General features: G+C 32.9%; 3 protein-coding genes across 3 annotated transcripts in view; 2 read left to right on the forward strand and 1 right to left on the reverse strand.

Annotated features, from left to right (window-relative positions):
- Positions 1 to 2,056, forward strand: part of LOC127806450 (uncharacterized) — a 56,243-nt gene extending 54,187 nt beyond the window's left edge. The window contains exon 4 of the mRNA XM_052343760.1: positions 1,865 to 2,056. Within this exon, the coding sequence (XP_052199720.1) occupies positions 1,865 to 1,947 (83 nt within the window). The 3' untranslated portion in view covers positions 1,948 to 2,056. The remainder of the gene's footprint in view (positions 1 to 1,864) is intronic.
- A 356-nt stretch (positions 2,057 to 2,412) lies between these two features.
- Positions 2,413 to 3,398, reverse strand: LOC127806448 (thaumatin-like protein). The gene has a single exon (XM_052343757.1). It carries the CDS (start codon positions 3,302 to 3,304, stop codon positions 2,543 to 2,545), a length of 762 nt encoding a protein of 253 aa, XP_052199717.1. The 5' UTR covers positions 3,305 to 3,398; the 3' UTR covers positions 2,413 to 2,542.
- A 5,357-nt stretch (positions 3,399 to 8,755) lies between these two features.
- On the forward strand, positions 8,756 to 12,926 carry LOC127805733 (ADP-ribosylation factor 1-like). Its single transcript, XM_052342486.1, has 8 exons — positions 8,756 to 8,988; positions 9,082 to 9,120; positions 9,292 to 9,354; positions 10,499 to 10,517; positions 11,123 to 11,234; positions 11,752 to 11,799; positions 11,987 to 12,117; positions 12,462 to 12,926. Exons 1-8 carry the CDS (start codon positions 8,886 to 8,888, stop codon positions 12,493 to 12,495), a joined length of 549 nt encoding a protein of 182 aa, XP_052198446.1. The 5' UTR covers positions 8,756 to 8,885; the 3' UTR covers positions 12,496 to 12,926.
- Positions 12,927 to 22,268: the final 9,342 nt, after the last annotated feature.

Below are 22,268 nucleotides of genomic sequence, written 5' to 3' on the forward strand. Positions count from 1 at the left end.
TACAATCAGGTTCCAGGTGTGGACTTCACAGACATATTTTTCCTAGTTGTGAAACACAATTCCATCCGGACACTACTTGGTATTGTGGCTATTCAAGCTCTTAAATTGGAATAATTGGATGTTAAGACAACGTTCTTACACCGGAAACTTGATGAGGATATTTATATGCAACAACCAGAGGGTTTTGAAGTTCCAGGCAAAGAAGACTATGTGTGATTGTTGAAGAAGTCTCTATATGGTTTGAAACAGTCTCATCAGCAGTGGTATGAAAGGCTTGAATTCTTTATGATTAAGCATAATTTTGATAGATGTAGTTATGACAGTTGTGTCTATTTTAAAAGAAACAAGAATATGCCCTTTATATATTTGGTTTTATATGTTAATGATATGTTAATAGCATCAAAAGATAAGGACGAGATAAGGAAAGTGAACGCTCAGCTCAACAAAAAATTTTAGATGAAAGATTTGGGTGCAACGAAGAAGATACTTGGAATGCAAATTTTAAGAGATAGGGAGACAGGTAAATTGTATCTAAGTCAAAAGGGATATGTTGAGAACGTCTTGACTAAATTCAATATGCAGAAAGCTAAATTTGTGAGTACTCCATTGGCTGCACATTTTAAGCTTTTATCGAGTTTATCTCCTCAGTCAGATGATGAAATTGACAAGATGTCGAAAATTCCATACTCTAGTGTAGTGGGTTGTCTTATGTATGCTATAGTTTGTACATGCCCTGATTTGGCTCTTGTAGCGAGCGTAGTTAGTAGATACATAGCTAACTTTGGTAAAAAAACATTGGAAGGTAGTCTAATGGATTATTTGATATTTGTGCGATATCGCTGATACCTGTTTATAGTTCATAAACACTAGAGACAAAGTTATTAGTTTTGTTGATTCTGATTTTGTAGGTGATCCTGATAAGATAAGATTGCTTACTGGGTATGTTTTCACCATTGGTAGTTGTGCTATTAGTTGGAAGGTTACCTTATAGTCCATTGTTGTCATGTCTACTACATAAACAGAATATATGACAATTATTGAGATCATTAAAGAAGCTATTTGGCTAAAAGGGTTGATGGGTGAAATTAATGACAATCTCCATGACAATACAATCTATTATGACAGTCAAAGTGTTATTTTTTTTACTAAAGATCAGATGTTTCACGAGAGAACAAAACACATTGATGTGCGATATCATTTTATTCAGGAGATTATTATTTGTGGTAAGGTTACTGTGAGAAAAATTAGCACTCATGATAATCCTGTAGATATGTTGACCAAGTTTCTGTCTATTGCAAAATTCGAGCATTGCGTGGGTTTGGTTGGTATTCGTCAGGGAGATTTATTCTCCGTGATTTTGTTAGAAGAAATAATTTTGAATAATTCCATTTGTGGATTTAGAGTTAAGGTGGAGATTTGCAATAATTATGGCTCAATTCTTATTCATATGTGATTAGGTTTCTTAATTTGATTGTGATTATGATATTAAATTTGATTGTGATTATAATGTTGTCAAATTCAATTTTATATGAGATTTATCTTATCTGGAGGAATATCTTCATGCATCATCTTCTAATCAGGATACGATTTTTTATATTCATCCATAGATGATTTTAGGTCTATAAATAGATGTCCAGGTCACATGAAATTTAATGCAAAGTGTGTGATAATATCACTTTTGTATCAACAATTATTTGTTTAGTGATATTTTTTGTTTTTTTATGCTCGTGATTTTTTTTCAATTTGGGTTTTCTACGTAAATTCTGTGTTCGTGTATAGTTGATTGATTTTATTGTGATTTGTTCTCGACCTAATTTCATAACACTGGGAGATGTTGTAACAAAGAGCTATGCGAACCCTAAAGGTTGGGATATGGATCAGTTCATGACAGATACAGTGGAAGCAACTGTGGTTATGCTGAGTTTTGTGGGAAATGTATGTAAATAATAATTTCTGAATGCTTATAATTGCTGATGATTAATGGTATCCTTGTAGGCTACTTCTTGATGTTTTTGTGCTACTTTGTCACTAATACAAACACAAAGGACATGCCTCATCCTCTATTTGGTTAACAAAAAATGCTAGGGCACCTGCAAGTGTTTCTTCCTCCTTTTTTTTGTTTTATTATTCTTTTGTTTCTTTTTATTTATTTTTTCAGGGTGGGGAGGGGGTCATTGAATTTTCTGTAGTCTTTTGTATAGAAGGGTTTTATTGGAAAGAATAAATGAATAAATAAAAAAAAAAGGAAGGGTTTTATGTCAGTAAATCATTGTATTTGATGGATGAGTATCGGATGTGTAATCTCGAAGGGTTTACAAATTGGATGTGTTTTGGTTCACCTTTCGTCTTATCTTTATATATATGATATCGTATAAAATAATATTTTATGACTCCATTCTGGGGGAAGGGAAATTAAGCACAGATGCGGAGTACTTGTTCATTGCTCATATTATTGGAATGGATACAATGGCCCGTGGAACGAGGAATAAGCTCATAAAAGCTGAGAATTTGCACATCACAGGGGCTTTAGGCTATGAAGGTTCTATTCGGATTGGGAAACAGTAACTTTATATGATGTACCATCCCCGGCCACATAATCAGCCATTTCATCAAACCAGGAGCAGCTGCAGGGACAAAACGCTACCCTGTAATTAGTACCGCTAGGACATGTGAAAGTGGTGGATTGATCATCCAGGGGATAACTATACGCATCAGGGCACATCCTTATGAAGAACGTTGCGTAAGTGGTTGGATTGCATTTCCCACTAGTGCAACAATACTCATTTGTTTTGAACACTGTGCACGGATTGTTGCATCCTCCGGGGGCCTTCAACGCCGTAGGACACTGCTGGTTGATATCAGCCGTACATTTAGGTCCACTGCAATTTCCGGTGGTCGGAGTAAACTCCATTGCGACGTTGAAGCCGTCGACGAGGGAGATGTCGAAGAAGTCCAGATCGTTGACTTGTTTCAGGGAGTATTCGGCAAGGGTGTTTGGGGGTGTCCCATAGGCTTTGCAGTCTAGAAGACCATTGCAGTCCCCGGTCTGACAATGGCCACGCCCCGTTTCATCGAAGGTGCAGTTGGTTCGACCCCAAATCCGGCCGCCCGTCGCGTTTGAGCTCACGTTGATGCTCCAATTCTGGCCTTGGTCGAGCCGGCGGCCACCTCCAACTGGGAGGGCTGCAGCCCACACTGTGAAAGGGCAGTTGTTAATGATATCGAAGGTGGCTGCGTGAGTCTCTGCTAAGGCTAGGGAAATGAAAAGGCAGAGACGAAAGAAAAAGTTTGTTGAGGAAGCCATTAAAGAGCTGGAGAGAATATGAATATATGATGGCTATGCTGGACTGGAGCAGGCATCTGAGGAAGTTGCTTTTAGGAAGGTGATAATAGTGGTGGGCGACTACAAGAGAGTCTACGATTATTGGTGTTGAAAAAGTCTCCGAAGAATGGCTTGGGCTTGACTTGACTTTTTGGTTGGTCTCTAAAGAAATATGTCAAGAAAATAATTAACAAATAAGGTTGTTCATAGAGGCACGGCAACACGCAATCGTGAGATTTTGTATTATAAAGAAGATAATAATAAGGGTTTGAGTCTCCAAGCCATAACATTTATCTGTAATGTTGACTTGATTTCTGCCTTCAAATTAAGACTTGCAGTCTCAATCAAGTCTAAATTCAGGGTTAGATATAAAGTTAATGACAAAACTTAATTTACACACATCGCAGGGCTGCAGCCTGAAGCTATATATAAAGGAATTTTATTCCGGCTGGAATACAGTAACTTCATTCGTACACTGCCGTTCTTGAGTATAGCATTTTCACATGTTCTAGTAGTAGTATTTACTAGGCGGTGCTGTGCTTGTAGTTGCCTTCCGATCAAATTGATCATCCATGGGACACCCCCAATACTCGTTACTGTGCATGGATTGTTGCACCCACCTGGGCCTTCAACTCCTTGGTCGTTAGTGTATGTTGGCTTCTGTAAAAGGGTAATTGGTTATGTTAGGATTTAAAATTGAAAATAAATCATAATTAAATTATTAAATATACAAATTAACGCATAATTTTATGTAAAAAATTCAGATTGAGAAAAATTACTAAGCAAAATATCACTACATTGTTATGATAATTTTAAGATGTTAAATACCTATTTATACACTTGATATTCATTTGTAGATATATATAAGAAATTATATTGAAGATCAACTATAAAGATAAGTTTTTAATTAGAGATGAATTCTAATTGTCGTTAATTTTAAGTTTTAATTATGGACAAATTAAAAATATCGGATAAATATAAATTTCAAGGTACTATTGTCACATGTTACTTGCGTTGGAGGTGGTGTATGAGTTTGTTAATAATAGTATAGCACCGAGAGAGGGGGGGGAGACAAAAAGAAAAAAAACATATTTTACATGGTATGCAAAGACTTACAAGTTACATGTACATCATATATTCTTTATTTTGTACATTATATTTTTGATTTTATACAAAATGTCATGGAACTTTCCTGAAAGTTCCGAGGCAGTGATGGCGTTCACAAATTATGGGTGGGGTTGGGTTCACTTTCGGTTTCGATTTTGATTTTGATTTTGACTTTGACTTATGTGATTTGGTGCTAGTGCAGTCACTAATGTCTAACCTGTCTCGAGTAGTTGAATTGATTTGAAAATGTTATTTATATAATTATAAATTTAAGATGATTTATATATTTATATTAATACGAGACAACATAAAATATTAATTTAAAATTTTATGGTAAGCATCAAATTTAAATTTATTTGTTCATTTAAGAATTTAAGTTTTGTTAGGCAGAAATGAAATTTTAAGAGATGGCCCAGAGATTGATTTAAAATTAGGCTCAAATAAAATTTTAAATGAAGGCCCAAAGTTGTATTTTAAAAGAGGGCCCAACGATTTATCTAAAATTAGGCTCAAATGGAATTTTAAAGGAGCACCAAAGATTTATAGGTAAATTGTCGACACCACTTTTAAATTTTGGGTTTTTAGTTTGCCATCTCTTAAATTTTATGCGCTATTAAATTGATCCTTGAACTTTTTTGAAATAGTCACAACACCAGTGATGCTATGTTGCCCATCAGTGGGCAACAGTGAGAAAGACGCAGGCCTCATGCACATGGAGCTCATGTGGGCAACATAACATTGCTGGTCACAACACTCCTTTTATTACTAATAGTATTAGAAAATTAACCGTACATTGTCTGAAAACTAGTTATATAGATTCCAATGAACCCATTAATTTGTGGCTATTTTAAGAAAACTTAAATATTAATTTGGAAAAAAATAAAGTTTAAATAGTGCTTGAGCCAAAATTTTAAAATGTGTATGATTAATTTATTTAATGTCGTTAATTATAGAGAGGATATTATTATTATTTCAAAGAAGTTAAAAAAGCTGATACGATAAAAAAATAAAGTTTAAACACTCTCTGGACAAAAGTCTTAATATACAATCAATTTACCCAATATTTATTTAAATCAGATCCAATATGGGTTGAAAAAAATAAGTGGGCTTGGTGAAATTTTAATTACGTATGCTATAGGCTTTGATTCACAGGTTTTTGATTTATGAAAATATTATATATATTTTATTTCAAAATTAAAAAAACTAAATTACAAATGATAATTCTTATTTTAAGATTTTTTATTTAGAGACGAGAATCAACCTCTAATCACTTAAATGTTAACTTGAGATCTTGAAAAAAAGACAGAGTTTTCGTGATATCTCAACAAACATGACACCTAACTAGCTTATAGAGAATATGGAGCTGTTTATTTATTTGTTTATATATTTATTTAGATAGTATTTATTAAAATAAGTAATATAAAGTTATATCAAGATAATATTGAAATGCTGTCCGAATTAAAATATAAAATATCAATATTTTAATTTATGTTGATCTCTCTCACACCTATTATTGTTATTATTACTATTATACTATTCATAATAAACTCATATAATTTTTTTCCTTTGTGACTTGTGATAAAAGTAGCATTTTTAAAATTAAAACTATTATGGGAATCACCCAATTATCATTACCACTACAACAAGTTTTAGCAAAATAGTCAAATAAATTGAAATGATATGAGATAAAATACGATCATATTAATTATTTTTAGTAACCATCATTTTTAGAGATAGATTTAGGTATTTAAAAGGCAGAGATTAAAAATTAAGAAAGTTAATGCAATGGAGATAGAGAGAGAATGGGAAGGATGTCAATGTCTTCAATGTAAGGATATAGTGAATGCCTTCCATGCAATAAACATGGATATGGTTTATTATAGTAAAATTAGTGAATGCCTTCATAATATCTTTACATTGAAACATGGATCTGGAAAATAGTAAATTCTTGATAAATATGGATCTGGGTTGAGGCTGATATGGACTGCAGTCCAGTCTAGTCTTTCCTCGTATTTACTCATGATGATTTTATAATTTTTTTTTATATAAAGACATACCATAAAGGGGCCAGAATAAACTAAAGTCACTAAGTTAAATAACACCAAAACCTAACGAAACAACCCCATCAAAACAAATGCAAACAACCCTCCATATAAATGCCAATTAAACTAGATAACTGCAAACTAAACCACATCAAAGCTAAAGCTAATCAACCCAGTTCCATCCATGAATCCAACGCAAAGATCCATGAAGAGCATAGGGAGGAATATCACGAATATAGAGATGAAAAGAAGCCATCACAAACCAAATGCCCCAAAAATCAAGGAAACTTCACCCATCAATAGATACCAACACTAAACTAGCACCCATAGAGAGATGGAAGGGAGAACATAGCAGATCCCAGTTTCAGAACACTTATTAAAAATGATAATTAATTTCTACTGTTGTCATAGGCAGAAGTCTATTAAAAGTTTAAAAAATCAAAATAATTTTTTGAATTAAAAGGTATAAATTTTTCATACATTGGGGGTGGGGAGGGGGTCACACAAACTAGATAATTCCGATATTCAAAAATTCCTTTGAATATTTTAAGAAAAGAATAAGTAATTATCTATAAAAAAAAATTTAACTCTAAAAGGATTTCAAAATATTAAGATAAATATCATTCATAAAAATTATAATCCCAACTAAATTAGTAAAAATCAAGATAAACATCATCTATAAAAATTCTAATTCTATCGGGTTCCAAAATATAAGAATCTTAATTCTAACAAAATTAAGAAATATCAAGATAAACGTTATCTTTAAGAATTCTAATCTCGGATTAATTAAGATTACTTCATATCGCTCTATAAATAAGGTAGACACTCATTCTTGAAAAACTATGTCTTTAATATTGGTTTTAATACAGTTTATATCATCTTTAGTATCTAAGTTAAGTATTAAAATATTTGTGTGAAAACTTTTCCGTGCCCTCTAACTATTATAATTTTTTTTTGTAGATTTAAGCAAATTAACGACGAAGTTTTTCAGTCAACAAATATATTTATTGTTGTATCATGCAACAACACCTACAGTGAGCATGGAGACTCTTATGATTGCTATAACCTTGAATAGTACCACAATACATATGATTCTTTTTGGAATAGAGAACCCCAATCCATCACCCTTAACTATCAGCAAAGATCATATAAACTGGAATAGGCCTTTAACCATCCAACATGCCTAGCCTTATTATACAGAGGCAAAAACATCATCTCCAAATCCAAAAAAATGATCCTTGCAACTAGCCTAGAGCTAGCTTGTGCAAAGCAAAAGCATAGAGAAGAGAGAATGGCCAACTCCCATGAAGAAAGTCCCCGCCATAACCTGAGATTAAAAGCACAAAAAATGTACAGAACAATTCTATATAATAAGAATATATATCTCTTTATCTCCAAGATACGGATCAAGTGATTAGTTCACGATAAATTGAGATTCATATCAATAGGTCGTGAGTTCGATTTCTTATCATACATAGTGAGACAAAACCTTCACTTACGATTTATCTTATCTATCGAAATTAAGAGTACAAGTGACGAAAACTACGTAAGAACGGCATCTCAAGAATACATAGCACTTTTTGAGATAACAAAATCATGATTTACCAATACCAACACACCAATACCAACACACATAACAAAAATGTAGCAATGATGTATCATCTAAACCTCAAAACCCATCTATATAATCACCACTTGCTTCTTGACATTCGAGAAAAGGCTACACAAATTGCACATCAGAAGAATTTCATTTGACAATATAGATTTTTAGCCCCAACATTTTCCTTCCTTGCTGCCTCCAATTCTTCAAGTTCACACTTTTCCGAATCAACTAGAATTTGAATTAAGATTTCCTCATTTCCCTTGTATTGAATTCCTAACAGCTTACCCAACTTTCCGCTCTCAATTGCCTCATCACATTGTTCTTTTGCGTAGATAAATTGTAATATTAATAAAACATAAAATTTAAAATAGATTTAAAAATTAAAAATGTAAAGAGAAAGCAATCTTAGTTGAAAATGAAAAATTACGCCTGCGGACAAAAGCTGCTGGTTGTGCAGATTCAGCTTGGTCTGCTCCCTCGTATTGTACTAATAAATACAAATGTTTTATAATTCTTAACCACAAAGATTGTTGTTTAGAGAATTTTGAAAACAATTTTTGCGTCTAGTCCAAGAATCATGGCCTCCTACCAGGCCCAGGTACAGTTTGAAGCCTTGCAGTGCTAATGGGTGGGCTCAACGCGGCCCAATTAATCTGTCCATTAGGATGAGATCATTGTTTGCTCCGAGAAATCCAGTTCAGCAATTGCAGTTCCTTCTTGTCTAATCTGTGTCCCCAGGCGTTGATGGTTTCAGTTTCCTCGGGGTTCATGCTTTGAAGATCTGATCTGAAATATATGCTACACAAGAAAAATGGGGATAGTGTTTACTCGATTGTTCTCTTCGCTGTTCGGTAGTAAAGAAGCTCGGATCCTCGTTCTCGGCCTCGACAATGCCGGCAAAACCACAATTCTCTGTACTTTAAACCCCTTTTCTTATCTTAATTTTTTCTGAACTGGGTTCCCACTGGATTTGTATAACTCAATGATTAAATCCAGCTTTGGTGCAGATCGCCTTCAGATGGGCGAAGTTGTTTCCACAATTCCAAGTTAGTTAGTCTTTCTCTGTCTCCTTTTAGCTAATAAGATGATTAGAGGGGAAAAAAGTAATGAATATTGTTCCAGTTTTTATAATTATCGATTTCTAGTTGAGGAAATTCATATAAAGTGATGATCCTACACTTTAATGTTGAATTGATTGCTGGGTATATTTGTTGCAGCAATTGGGTTTAACGTGGAGACACTGCAGTATAAGAACATAAAGTTTCAAGTTTGGGATTTGGGTACGTCAGCTTATTATTATCTTTTTGAGTATTGCTAAGGTTTGTGCATTTGTTATCTGAAAGAGTTTTTGTTCTGTGTTCTGAATTGATTGTATTGGGTTAGAGAGTTCATAGGAATTTCCAAATAACAGCCCTTTCTGTAAGTATTAAAGAGTTGTTAGAAATTTATTGAAATTCATTTATATTGGTGTTTTGCATGCGGAATAGGTGCGCAAATAGATCTATTGAGTGCATGTGACTGTTATTGCATTGTTAATATCCTCTAAAGGCTTGGCGGATCAGATAGTTGCATGTTGGGACCTTTTTCAATTTATCAAGTAGATGAATGGAATGCATCTTGAAGAAATGAATGGAGCTCTTATTTATGGGGATCAAACTTACTTGAATGCATGTAGAAGAAACGATAGTACAACATTTTCTTTCCATTTTAGAATTGCTCGGATTAAATGGTTATTATTGCAGCAACGTTTTGGTAATTGCTGGGCGGGTAGTCATTTTGTGGGGCTAGAATGTGAGGCTGTAGGCTTGGAGCAATTATTCTATTATCTACTCAAGATACGGACTAGCATTGCATTAGCAAGTAGAAAATGCGGATCCTTAGAATTTTTGGCAAGATGAAAACAAAAAGATCAAAAAGAAATAACAATAACATGGAAGTTAGGTCCTAGTAGGATTAAGGTTTGATATGTTCTTGTTTTTAAATATGGAGTTTAGGTATTATATAGTACAAAGAATATGAGTGGTTATTTTGACTAGTTGTTTGTAGAAAGAAAAGCTCATGGTTATATATACCCTTGATTTTATAGGTAGCTTCCATGATCAAGGCATGTATGGTTGCTTGCTTCAAATTTTATTTTCTGACAGTGTGCTCAAACTTAAGAATGTATATGGCTGAGTTTCATCAATCTTCTGATTAGGAGGGGTTGTCAGGGTCCCTTCTTGGATATTAAAAAAACATGCAACTTGTATTCTTTTCTTTCTTCTGTTCTTTAATCTTTTTTCTACTACTATCATGCCTTAGCTATTCACTCTCCTAATGTGATATGATAAATTGTTCTTTCCTTCTTGGTTGTCAGTTGTCATAGTTTAACTATTGTTGGGTCTCATTGGCATCTTTCTAACTTTGGCTTTTGATATGACACAGGTGGACAGACAAGTATTAGGTACATTTCTTTCACCTTGAACTTCTTACCTTTCTTTCATTCAATGACACTAGCTATAATTATTCCAATACGTGTGTGGCTTTATGTTGTACCACATGCATAGCCTGCATAGTGATTGTGCACTAGTCAGACTGCAAAATTCCTTAACATCAATTAGTTTCCTTGACGTCTTTTTGTCTTCAGAATGGATGGATATTGAGTATCCACTTCTTTTAACGCTCCTTTCTTAGCATGGATGTGTATAAACCTTGTGCATGCTCCTTGATAAACCATCCCTGGCTTCTTTTACCTTAATTTTTTCAATTCCTGTGCCTGAGCATTTGGGTTGGTGGGAATATTTTATATTTACCGTTTAGCTATGTGATATGTATAGCCTCTTTGCCTTTCACACCTTGTTTGAAATATTACTCTATGTGCTCTTCTGCTGTATTTGTATTGACTTGAAAAGAACTTTCCAATGTTAAGTTGAAGACATAATAATAGAGTGTTGCAATGCTGGGACTGTTACTAGTGATAGATTATTTAGATATAGCTGATCTTTCCAGGATGGTTGGTTACTTTTGATAAATGGCCTAAGCTCCTGATGGTTCTTTCGATTACTGCAGGCCATATTGGAGATGCTATTTTCCTAATACTCAAGCTGTAATCTATGTTATCGATTCAAGTGATACTGACAGGCTTGTAATTGCTAAAGAAGAATTTCAAGCGATCTTGGAGGTATAAGTTTCATGTTTAATGTGATACTTTGTTCACTGCAGAATATTAAGGAGTTTTGATATTGCTTTATTTTGTTAAGTAAAATTTTATGGATACAGCTGTTAATGGTATTGTTTTATGGTATTTTTTTGACACTATATGTCATTGACTCATGTTGAATTGAAGCATCCACTTTAAAGTTACTTGTCCGATTATAGCTTTAGAATATGAAACAGCACTTAATGTTTAATATGTAGTAGCAGTGTGCAAACATGACAAGCTAATGATCTTAAAGCTGTCAGAGTCCTTATCACTAAGAATCCTTAAACGGTAGTAATCTACTCCTGGACTGGATTCCTCTAGTCCAGGTCCTCAAAAACTTGGTTTATTTGTCTTCAGAGATTCAATTTTCCATTTCATCCTGTAGTCCAGGTCCAAATTGTCCATTTCCCGTCTTGCTATCCCATGCCAGCATTACTTTTTAAACATAAACTGGCATATATAGAATACAAAGTCATGTTATTTTGTTTTTGGTCAGGAAGAAGAGTTGAAAGGGGCTGTTGTACTGATTTTTGCAAACAAACAGGTGCATCCTTATTATCCCTTTTAATAATCTTCTGGTTTCTTTTAATTTTATCCGTGATCTACAAGCCATGGATAGCTTCTTGTTTGAGCTAAATGCCTCTTTTCACTTGAAATGAAGTTTCCTGGAATGCTTGTGGATTCATTGCTTTGCTTTGCTTTTATTTTATAGGTCTTTTTTTTATCTGCAGGATCTTCCCAGTGCACTTGATGATGCTGCAATGACTGAGGCCTTAGAGTTGCACAAGATAAAAAACCACCAATGGGCTATTTTTAGAACTTCTGCAATAAAAGGAGAAGGCCTCTTCGAGGGCTTGGACTGGTAAACTTAACTGCCTGATGATTAGATGTTGATGTTGGTTGCTATATACCTAGGCATCTCCACTGCTTTTGGATTGATCTCATAAGCTCTGGCATCCTCAAATAAATAACCTCCATGACCCAATATTTGTATTGCTTTGAGGCTTTTGTATGAATGTTATTCAACATTTGCCTCTCTGCTTCAGCTCACTTTTCTTGAACCCAGGAAGTCCTACGGAAATTGTAATACTAGGTAGATCGTGTCTGAAAAAGAGGAAGAAATAGAAGCAAAAGTTATAATATCAAATGCCACCATGCACCTGTCTTCTGTTGAAGAAAAACTTATGTGGTTACTTCTTTATATAGGTTAAGTAATACACTTCAGCCTGGAGGTGGCTAAAACTTGGATAGAAGAGGCAGAAAGCGAAAGCCAGAACCAAGAAGGCTTCCCCATTTGCTCGGTGTGACCTGTGATCGAGGTTTTGTGAGAAGTGCATTTACATCTTACGTTACACTGGAATTTTGGACAAATTGCTATCATACATACTTCCGATGGAGATTAAGTTCATGTTTGGCTTCATTATCTTAGGTTGCATTTGGATGGATGGATTGGATTTCAAATTACCGTCATTTGAAGTCGATAATTCATATAAAATTTTGATGTTTGGATCTCTGACTTTGTCGTGCATTCATTTAAAGGGTGCATGATCTGTCAGTTTTTCTTCCGGCAGAAGTTAGTCGTACCAGGTTGACTTTGTGGGTTGTTATGTAGATTGAGTTGTGTATATGCCCCTCTGCTGCTGCTATATTTAACCACTCCTCAATTTGCCACCCTCTACTTGCTTACTTTTGTGCCTCGTTGCATGTTGAAATCTTCCAATAAATGGGCTTTTGAAGCTGTTGAGAATTCAATTCATTGCATTTCTTAAAGGCAAATTGCACCCAAAGAAAAAAAAAAAAAAAATCTAGATCAATATTTTTTTCCATCTGTTTTAATTCTAGACCATTTTTTTTTTAATTTTTTTCATTAGTAGTATAAAATTTTAATTTTACACTGACGTTAATTTTCATTAGTAAAAATCATTAAATGATGACTGAGTCGAGTGAGGTGACTAATGTGGCTATCATCTCACTAGTTTTAGTTTTTGTCGCATCGCTTTATATTGTATAAATTAACGTCACCCATGAGGACCAATAATCATCCATCAAAGGTCAAAATTTAATACTGATTTGATCGATCATGGAAACGTGAGTCCAAAGATAACTATAAGTAAGTTTCGAAGACCGACATTGTTGTAACTTGTGTTCCAACCAATTCCTTTTGTGGAGTGGGGATTTGACATTTTGAACCCATTTCCTCATATTTCTGGTTAGCGTAAATTCCTTCTCAAAGAAAGTCACTTCATTAAGTGGATGGATTATTGAAGTCGAAGCTATGGTTATAGTCATTGCAAAGAAAGTTAAGACAATGATGTGGAGAGACGTGTGTAGATTTAGGGTCCCAAAGAACTATAATTAAATTGATTGTGAAAAATAGTTTAATTATGACTCTTTAAAAAAAATTTGTGAGAATTTAAAAATTCAGTTAGGAATGGTCTTGGTGGCCTACCCCCAAATCAATGAATTGGCCGACGTTAGCAATAGAATTATGTTGCATGGCTTGAAAACCCAAGAATTATCAACACTATATCTCCGGCGTTCCTCGCTTTGATCCCTTCTCTCTCTCTCTCTCTTGTCTATCGCAGGTCTTTATTGGCCCTGATCTAGAAAGAGGTAAGTATTTTAAACATATCCATAATAATTTTTTGCACGGATCCATGATATATACCTATATACGTGCTATTTGGGTTTGAGCAAAACTTTAAACTTAGATCTACGGATATTTGACTATTGAATCTTGTTGATTTTTGGATATGTTGGTCGATAGACCCTTGGGTGTCCGATGGTTGCCTCTGATCACCGAAAATCACTGGCTACGGTGATTGGTAGCGATTGACAATGCATTTTTTAGTTGTTGTTGAAAATTAAATCTACAAAAATTCAACTGTTAAATGTTGCCCCTTTTTGTGTATGTTAACCCTCTTAACTTGATATTTCTAATGATAAACTCTGATCGTGGGAATCTTCGACCGATGGTGATCGTCGACGGCCACTGGTGGTTGTAGTTGTGGCTAGTTAGGGTGCATGCATACATATATACATACATATATATATTTATATATTTCCCTTCCGCTTTAGTTTTTTTTTGTTTGTATATGTTGTTTTTTTTATGGTGATGATGATGATGATTTGGTTGTTTAAATGAAAATTAAAAAACAGGATTTATTTCTTTATTGTGTTATGTGGGCATCCAAGGTTGAGAATGAGTTTGGGGTCTCCTATGTGAAGGATAGGGAGAATTGGGCCTATGTGACGGGGCAGGCGGAAGGAATTCAGCCTCTTACGAATGCCGTGGGAAAAGGGCTGTAGACAGTATTGAAATACAAATCAGTATAAATATTATTTTGTAATTATTTTAATACTTGTTATGTGGATATTGATGTTGATGATTTAATCACGTGGATGTTGATGTGGAATATGATATTTAATTATAGATTTGTATTGCAAAGGTTGATTGGATATGTGATATTTTGTATATTGTGAAAGTTAAAATGAAATGATAGATTGAAATTTGAATGTAAAAAAATTGAATTAGTTTGTATTTGTTTTGTGCACCTTTGAAGTTGATGTTGATGATTTAGTCATGTGCATGTTGATGTTGATGTTGATGTTGAATGTGACATTTAATTATGGATTTGTATTGCTGAGCTTGATTGAAACTAAGATATTTTGAATATTATGAAGATTAAAATGAAATGATATGTTAAAATTTGAATGTCAAAAAATTAAATTGGTTTGTATTTGTTTTGTGAACCTTTGAACTTAAATTATTAGGTTTAATTAAGAATTGAATGGTAAATAATTACTGTTAATTTTATTTGAATTTAGGTATTTATTAATGTGTATATATATTTTAAATTTATATTAAATAAGATAAAAAAAAATTATTAACTCAATTTGAACTATGTCAATCTTTTTCAATAATAAATTAATTCCGTCTTTTGTCTTTAAAATGATTTTTTTTTAAATTTTAATCTAGCCTAATCAATCAAATAAAGTTAACTATATTTGGATGTACATACAACACAATAAAAAATCAAATCATGTTTTTGTAACTCAAAACAAATCATATTCTTTAATTTCCATTTCAACAACTCATTCAATATACGAAATTAAATGCAACCATATAATTTTAAGTAAAAATGCTTACTTTATCCATTGTTTATTTCTTTCACATTAGTTCAAAAGAAAGTTTAGAATAAACAAAGTATCAAATACTGTCGTGTGGTGGGTAAATTTCAATAGTTGGGAGAATAAAATTACAACATCGTTCTCCAAATCAATCTTCAAGAGTTCTCATTTCTATTTTTTTAATTTCTTATGCTTATGATCAATCTTTAAGAATTTGATCTTCAGTCTTTAAAATAATTTTTTAATAACTCAATTTGGCTCTATCAATTCTTTTTGATAATAAATATTTTAGGTTTAAGAAATAATACATATCTATTATTTTTAATTCAAAAAATGCATTATAAAAAAGAAAAAAGAAGACAAGTAAATTTTTGAACCTAATATAATACCAAAAAAAATTATTATTTCATATTCAGATCTAAAATAATAAGATATTATTTCAAATAATTTTCACATAAATAATCTTTAATTCATGATTCATTCTCACCTCTTTATTAATAATGTAGTGATGTTCTTTAATTTATTAAAATTAATTAATGACAACTTAAAAATCATGTTAATACTTATTAACAATGAAAAGATAATACTTGTTATGAGTAAAATTATGTTTAATTTATTTTTAATATATATAAAATAAATAAATAAAACTGAACAAACTAAAATTACTAAATCATACATTAAATTTTTTATTTTTAAATAAATTAAAACATGACATAAAAAATCAACACAAAAATATAATAAATAAATCATGTCTCTCTCAATATTGCCTTACAATCTGTCTCTCTCAGCATCGTCTTTGGCCCTTTCCCCGCGGCATTCGCCAACGAGTAAATTCCATTTGCTGCCCTTAGAGCTCAAGGATGCCCTGAAAAGTTCGCATAGGCCCATCAAGGTAAGTTGTTCCGGTCCTTCCTATCACTCGATGCAGGATGTTACACTACTGTTAGAAATAACAAGTCCAAGAGGTTAACATAGAAATTGACCAGATTTAACGATTGAATTTTCGTAGATCTGATTTTTAATTTTCAGCCACAACTTAAAAACACACTGTCAGTCATCACCAGCCGCCGTGGCCGGTGATTTTCGGTGATTATAAGAAACCACCCGACACCCTTATCCCCATCGACCAACATACCAAAAAACCAATAAGATCCAATGATTGAATCTCCCTAAATCCAAGCTTAAACTTTCAACCAAACCCAACACCCATGTAAATGCACTACCAGTCGCCATCGACCACTATGGCCTGTAATTTCTGCGATCAAAGGCCACCACCCGACACCTAAGGGTTTATTGACCAGCATACCCAAAAACTAGTAAGATCCAACGGCCGAATCTCCATAGATATAAACTTAAAGTTTCAGCCAAACCAAATAGCGTGTATATACATATATATCATGGATCCATGTTGAAAATCATTGTGGATAGATTTAAAAGACTTACCTCCTTCTAAATTAGGGCTAATGGAGACGTGCAATTGATAGGAGAGAAAGAGAAAGAGTGGGCCAAAGTTGTTGCAATGGAGGAGACGCGGAAGTTGCTACAATAGAGGAGGCTCAGTCGCACGAGTGGGAAAAAGAAAGAGATGGTCGTTGGAGTCGAAGGGATGCTAGAGGCTCGATTAAATGCGAGAGAGTGAGAGAGAGAGAGAGAGAGAGTTAAACGTTGGAGTCAAATGGACGCAGGAGCTCATTCAAATGCACAGGAGAGAGAGGGAGAGAGACAAGCGACTGGAACGAGTCGAAGGAACTCTAAAGGTTGGGTCACACAGGCAAGAGAGAGAGAGAGAGAGATGGGCAAAAGGGGAAGAATAGACGTCAGAGATGCAGTCGCACAAGTGAGAGAGAGAGAGAGAGGAGGCTGAACGAGCCAATTTTCAACGTGGGAAAGAGTGAGAGAGAAGAAGAAATTTAAATTTTGATGCTTTTGAGCTGCTCTTTCCACTGAAAAATATTGTGAAATTTTACTTCGAAATATCGCAATATCTCAATATTTCGTGGGATGGCACTAGTTTTAGTTTTTGTTACATCGCTTTATATTATATAAATTAAAATATAATTACAAATTTATAATATACGTACATATAAAATATTGATACGTTACAAAAAAATTCGTAATTTAGTGACAGATTTAGCGATGGAATTTTTCTGTCTCTAATTAGAGACGGATATTTTGTCACCAAATTATTTAATTTTTTTTAAATTTAGCGACGAAATATTTAGTCATTAAATAATTTTTAATATTTTTATTAAAATTTTAAATTTAGCAACAGAATATTCTGTTGTTAAATAATTAAAAAAATTAAATTAAAATTAAAATTATTTGGCGACAGAATATTCCGTAACTAAATAATTAAAAAAAATTAATTTAATTTTTATTTTTTCTCTAAATTTTAATTTCTTCTTATTATTATTTTTTTGGAACTGGTGTGACCCTGCCGCTAAATTTTGTATTTTTTATTTATTTTATTTTTATTTTTTAGTGACGAGATAATCCAATCACTAAATTTTAATTTTTTATTTAATTTATTTTTATTTTTTAGCAACTAGGTTCTCCCATCGCTAAATTTTGTATTTTTTATTTTTTTTATTTTTATTTTTTAATGACAGGTGTGACCTGGTCATTAAATTTTAATTTTTTATTTAATTTATTTTTATTTTTAATGACGAGAGTTCTTCCGTTGGTAAATTTTGTATTTTTTATTTATTTTATTTTTATTTTTTAGTGACGGGTGTGACCTAATCACTAAATTTTAATTTTTTATTTAATTTATTTTTATTTTTTAGCGACAGGATTCTTCCATCACTAAATTTTAATTTTTTATTTAATTAAATTAAAATTATTTAACCACGAAATATTTCATCGCTAAATAATAAAAAAATTAAATAAATAATAAAAAATTAAATTTAAATTAAATATATAATTAAAAGAATTAAATTAATAATTAAAAACTTTAGCGATGGTATTAATCAGTAGCTAAAAAACATAAATTAAAAAAAATAAAATTTATTAATTATGTATTAAAAAATTAATATTTTTTAATAATTTTTATATAAATAATTAAAAAAATTAAATAAAAATTAAAATTATTTAGTATTAAAATGTATTTTATTTACTAACCAAAATACATAAATTGATATGATATTGTAAAATTTATAATAACAAATATGTATTAAACTAATTTTTAATCAAATAAAACTTAAATATTTAAGAGATTAATTAATTACAACATTTAAGTTATACATTAATTGAGTTAAAATTTATAACATTTATTTTTTTAAGTATAAATTTATGAATTTAAAAGATTTAAAATTTAAAATAAAATTAAAACGACTAACAGTTAAATGTAGTATATAATTAATATGTGCAATGTATATATTAAAGAGGCTCGCAGCTCGGATGGTCGCACGTATGCGCACGGAGGGGATCTGGGATCGAAATTGAGGAGGGGAAGAAATGAGTGCGGTGAGAAAATCCAGCGCTACACGTGGCAGCCTAAGGGGGAGCCACTTGGCTCGTAGCAGCCGCGCCACCTGTCATAATTATTTTATCTTTTTTAAAATAAAAGTTAGCGACAAAAATGGTTTTGTCGCTAAAATAATACTTAATTTTTTAATTTTTTTTATTTTTTTAATCAATGATGAAAATTTTCGTCGCTGATTTCGTCGCTGATTTGTGCCGTCGTTAAATTTCATCGCTAAAATTATCAACGCCAGTTTTAGCAACAGGAATTTGTCCGTCACTAAATTTTTTAGCAACAAATTTTGATATTTTAGTAATGGATATTTTCAACGCTAAATACTATTTTTCATATAGTTACGATGATGTTATTATGGGATGGAAGTTGTCAGCCTTGAGTACCAATGATCATCCATCAAAATTCAAAATTTAATGCTGATTTGATGGATCATGGAAACATGAGTCCAAAGATAACTATGTAAGTTTCAAAGGCCCACATTGTTGGCTAGATGTCTTGACAGATGCCAGAGGTATGGCCCTGATTTAGTCTGTCCCGAAATCACACATGGAAACATGAGTCCAAAGATAACTATGTAAGTTTCAAAGGCCCACGTTGTTGGCTAGATGTCTTGACAGATGCCAGAGGTATGGCCCTGATTTAGTCTGTCCCGAAATCACAATTGGAACTTACGTTCCAGCCAATTCATTTTGTGCAGTGGGGCTTTGACATTTTGAGCCCATTTCCTCAAATCTCTGGTTAGCGTAAATTCTTGTGCAACACATTACCTTATTAAGTGGACTGAAGTTGAACCTCTGACTATTATCATTGCAAAAACAAGTTGAGACCATGGTGTGGAGAGATATCGTGTGCAGATTTAGGGTCTCAAGAATTATCAATATTAATTGAAAAAATTAATTTAATTGTGACTCCTTTCAAAGTTTTTGTGAGAATTTAAAAATTCAATTACGGATTACCTCAGTGTTGTTGTACCCCCAAGCCAACAGGCCAAAGTCAGCAACAGAACGACGTTGCATGGCTTGAAGACCCAAACCTAGTGGGGGCAAAAAGAGCATATATATGGGTAGATGAGCTAGCAATCGTTCTAGTTTATTTAACCAACAGTAAAGTTAATAATTTTTTTTTATTCAACTCATGCCTTAAATTATTATTTAACCATATTAGTTAATAATTTTTAGTAGCATTCTATGATTATAACAAATAATAAGTTAAGTTACTGAATTATTAAAATCAAACATTTATTTTAAAATAATAACAAATCTAAGAGTTTAATATCTTTTCCTCTAATTTACTCTTATTTTAATGTCACATCTATATTTATTTTTATTTCAAAAATTAAACTTAAGTTATAATTTTTTTTTGATAAAATATATATAAAACAAAATTTAAGAAAAGATATATAACACACACACATATATATATATATATGTGGACTTGTATTCTAAAAATCAAACTTAACTCATAAAAGAACTTCTGTAATATTTTAAAATTTGAAAATAAATAATAATTAGTCAAATTGATGTTTGAGGACATTATTGAATATTTGAAAATTTAAGAGGAAGTATTTATTTATGTGGTTTTGAGGAAAATAAGGAATTCAATGTAATTAATTAAATTATTTGAAAATGATTGATAATTATTAATTATTGTATTTGTGGTGATTATTGAATATTTGTGGGTTAAAAGAAAATATTAATTTATTTAGAAATTTGGAGATTTAAGAAAATGTGTAGTTATGTTATTTTGAGAAAATAACTAGGTTAATTGGGAGTATTTAGGAAAATAATAAAATAAATTAAATTAATTGAATTTCTGGAAATTACGGGGTGTTTGTGTAATTAATGAAAGCTGTGGGTGTTGAAATGCAATTTGCGGAAGTGACCATGGTTCATTTTAAATTTAATGGGCCGCGTAATAATAACTGAAGGCAGCGGCTAGGCTGGTCGCGTGCGCGCGCGGGATGAAGGCGGTCGCGGGTTCGAGGCTTCGAGGTGGGTCGCGCGTTGGGGAAGAAAATTGCCGAATTTTCAACAAACCCAGCCCCCAAAACGACATCGTTTTGGGGCTGGGCGGTGGCACCAGTTGGCTGCCACGCGGCAGCTTCTGGTGGCCCAATTCTTTGGCTTTTTAAAAGCCAATTTCAGCGAAGCTTCGTCCCAACTTTGAACCAGCAAACAGAGAGGAATTAAAGAGAAGAAGAAGCAGTGCGCAGGGCCAGTTTTGGGGGAGAAATTTGAGATTAGATGAAGTTTAATCGTGGTTTAATTATTTCGGTAAGTAAATAAATGTGTATAAATCTTTTTGTATGATTGAAATTTTGTTTTTGGTCTAATTTTATTAATTTTTGGAGTGTATATTAATTTACAGCGTGTATTAATTTGATAGTATTCAAGCATGGGAACGCTGTAATCAGCTTAAGCGAGGCAAGCTTCCTTTACCTTTGCGATCTCCTCTCATTTTATGAACCCCTTGTCTTTCCTTAACTCGTTTCGGTATCGCGTATTAATTATATATATAAATTGAGGATGTTATTGGCGTTATTTAATTTAAAATAAATATGAGACTTATTGGGATTTTATTTACGGTGTGCCTACGTGGGATTTTAGATGATTAAATTATTTATATTACACGGTTAGGTTTAATTAATGCGAGCCAAGGTTTTATTAATCACTATTAAACGTTTTACTTCGCAGCGGGAGTGCAAGAAATGCAAGAAACGACCGTGTAAAGGCAAGCTCCTAACCCTCTCCTTATGATCTTTAGTTCCAATTAAAGACCCTGTGATTTCCTGTATTTTATCCTCTCTCTTACTCTAATTTGGCACCTAGCATTAATTATTAAATTATTATTTATTTATTTTAATTTAAATTAAATCCGAGACTTCTAGAATTTTATTCGTTATGAGCCTATGGGGGTTTGTACCGCTCCCACTCTTTTTGGGAATGATGCTGACCCAGCTTGGGGACTAGGTTCCTAGACGTGCAATTTATTTATGATTTTCTCGGATTTATTTATGATTCGGTTAGAGCTATCGAGCAGTAGAGCAGGGGTCAGTTGTTGGTGACGTTGCAGTAGACTATTGTACGGCCCTGAAGTGGACCGTCGGGTGGACACTCCTAGTCACTGGCCGTTGACCGGTGTCGGACACTGCTGACTAGCTCTACCAGTATGTGATTCACTGCACGTTTAGATTTGTTATATTACTGTTCATGATTTGATATGCATATGGGTACGGGTTGCATGTTGGGATATTCATTTATTGAGTATGCTTGGACACGGACATTCTAGCTTGGTTAGGTTGCATCTGGCACGGGCATATGCATCGCGTGTGGTTTACTATGTGGGCAGAGCATGGCCTGATGCCTAGATGTATGGGCGCTGGTGTATCACGTTGATGCTCACTA

Source organism: Diospyros lotus, chromosome 7, assembly GCF_014633365.1.
Source record: "Diospyros lotus cultivar Yz01 chromosome 7, ASM1463336v1, whole genome shotgun sequence".
Classification (NCBI taxonomy): domain Eukaryota; kingdom Viridiplantae; phylum Streptophyta; class Magnoliopsida; order Ericales; family Ebenaceae; genus Diospyros; species Diospyros lotus.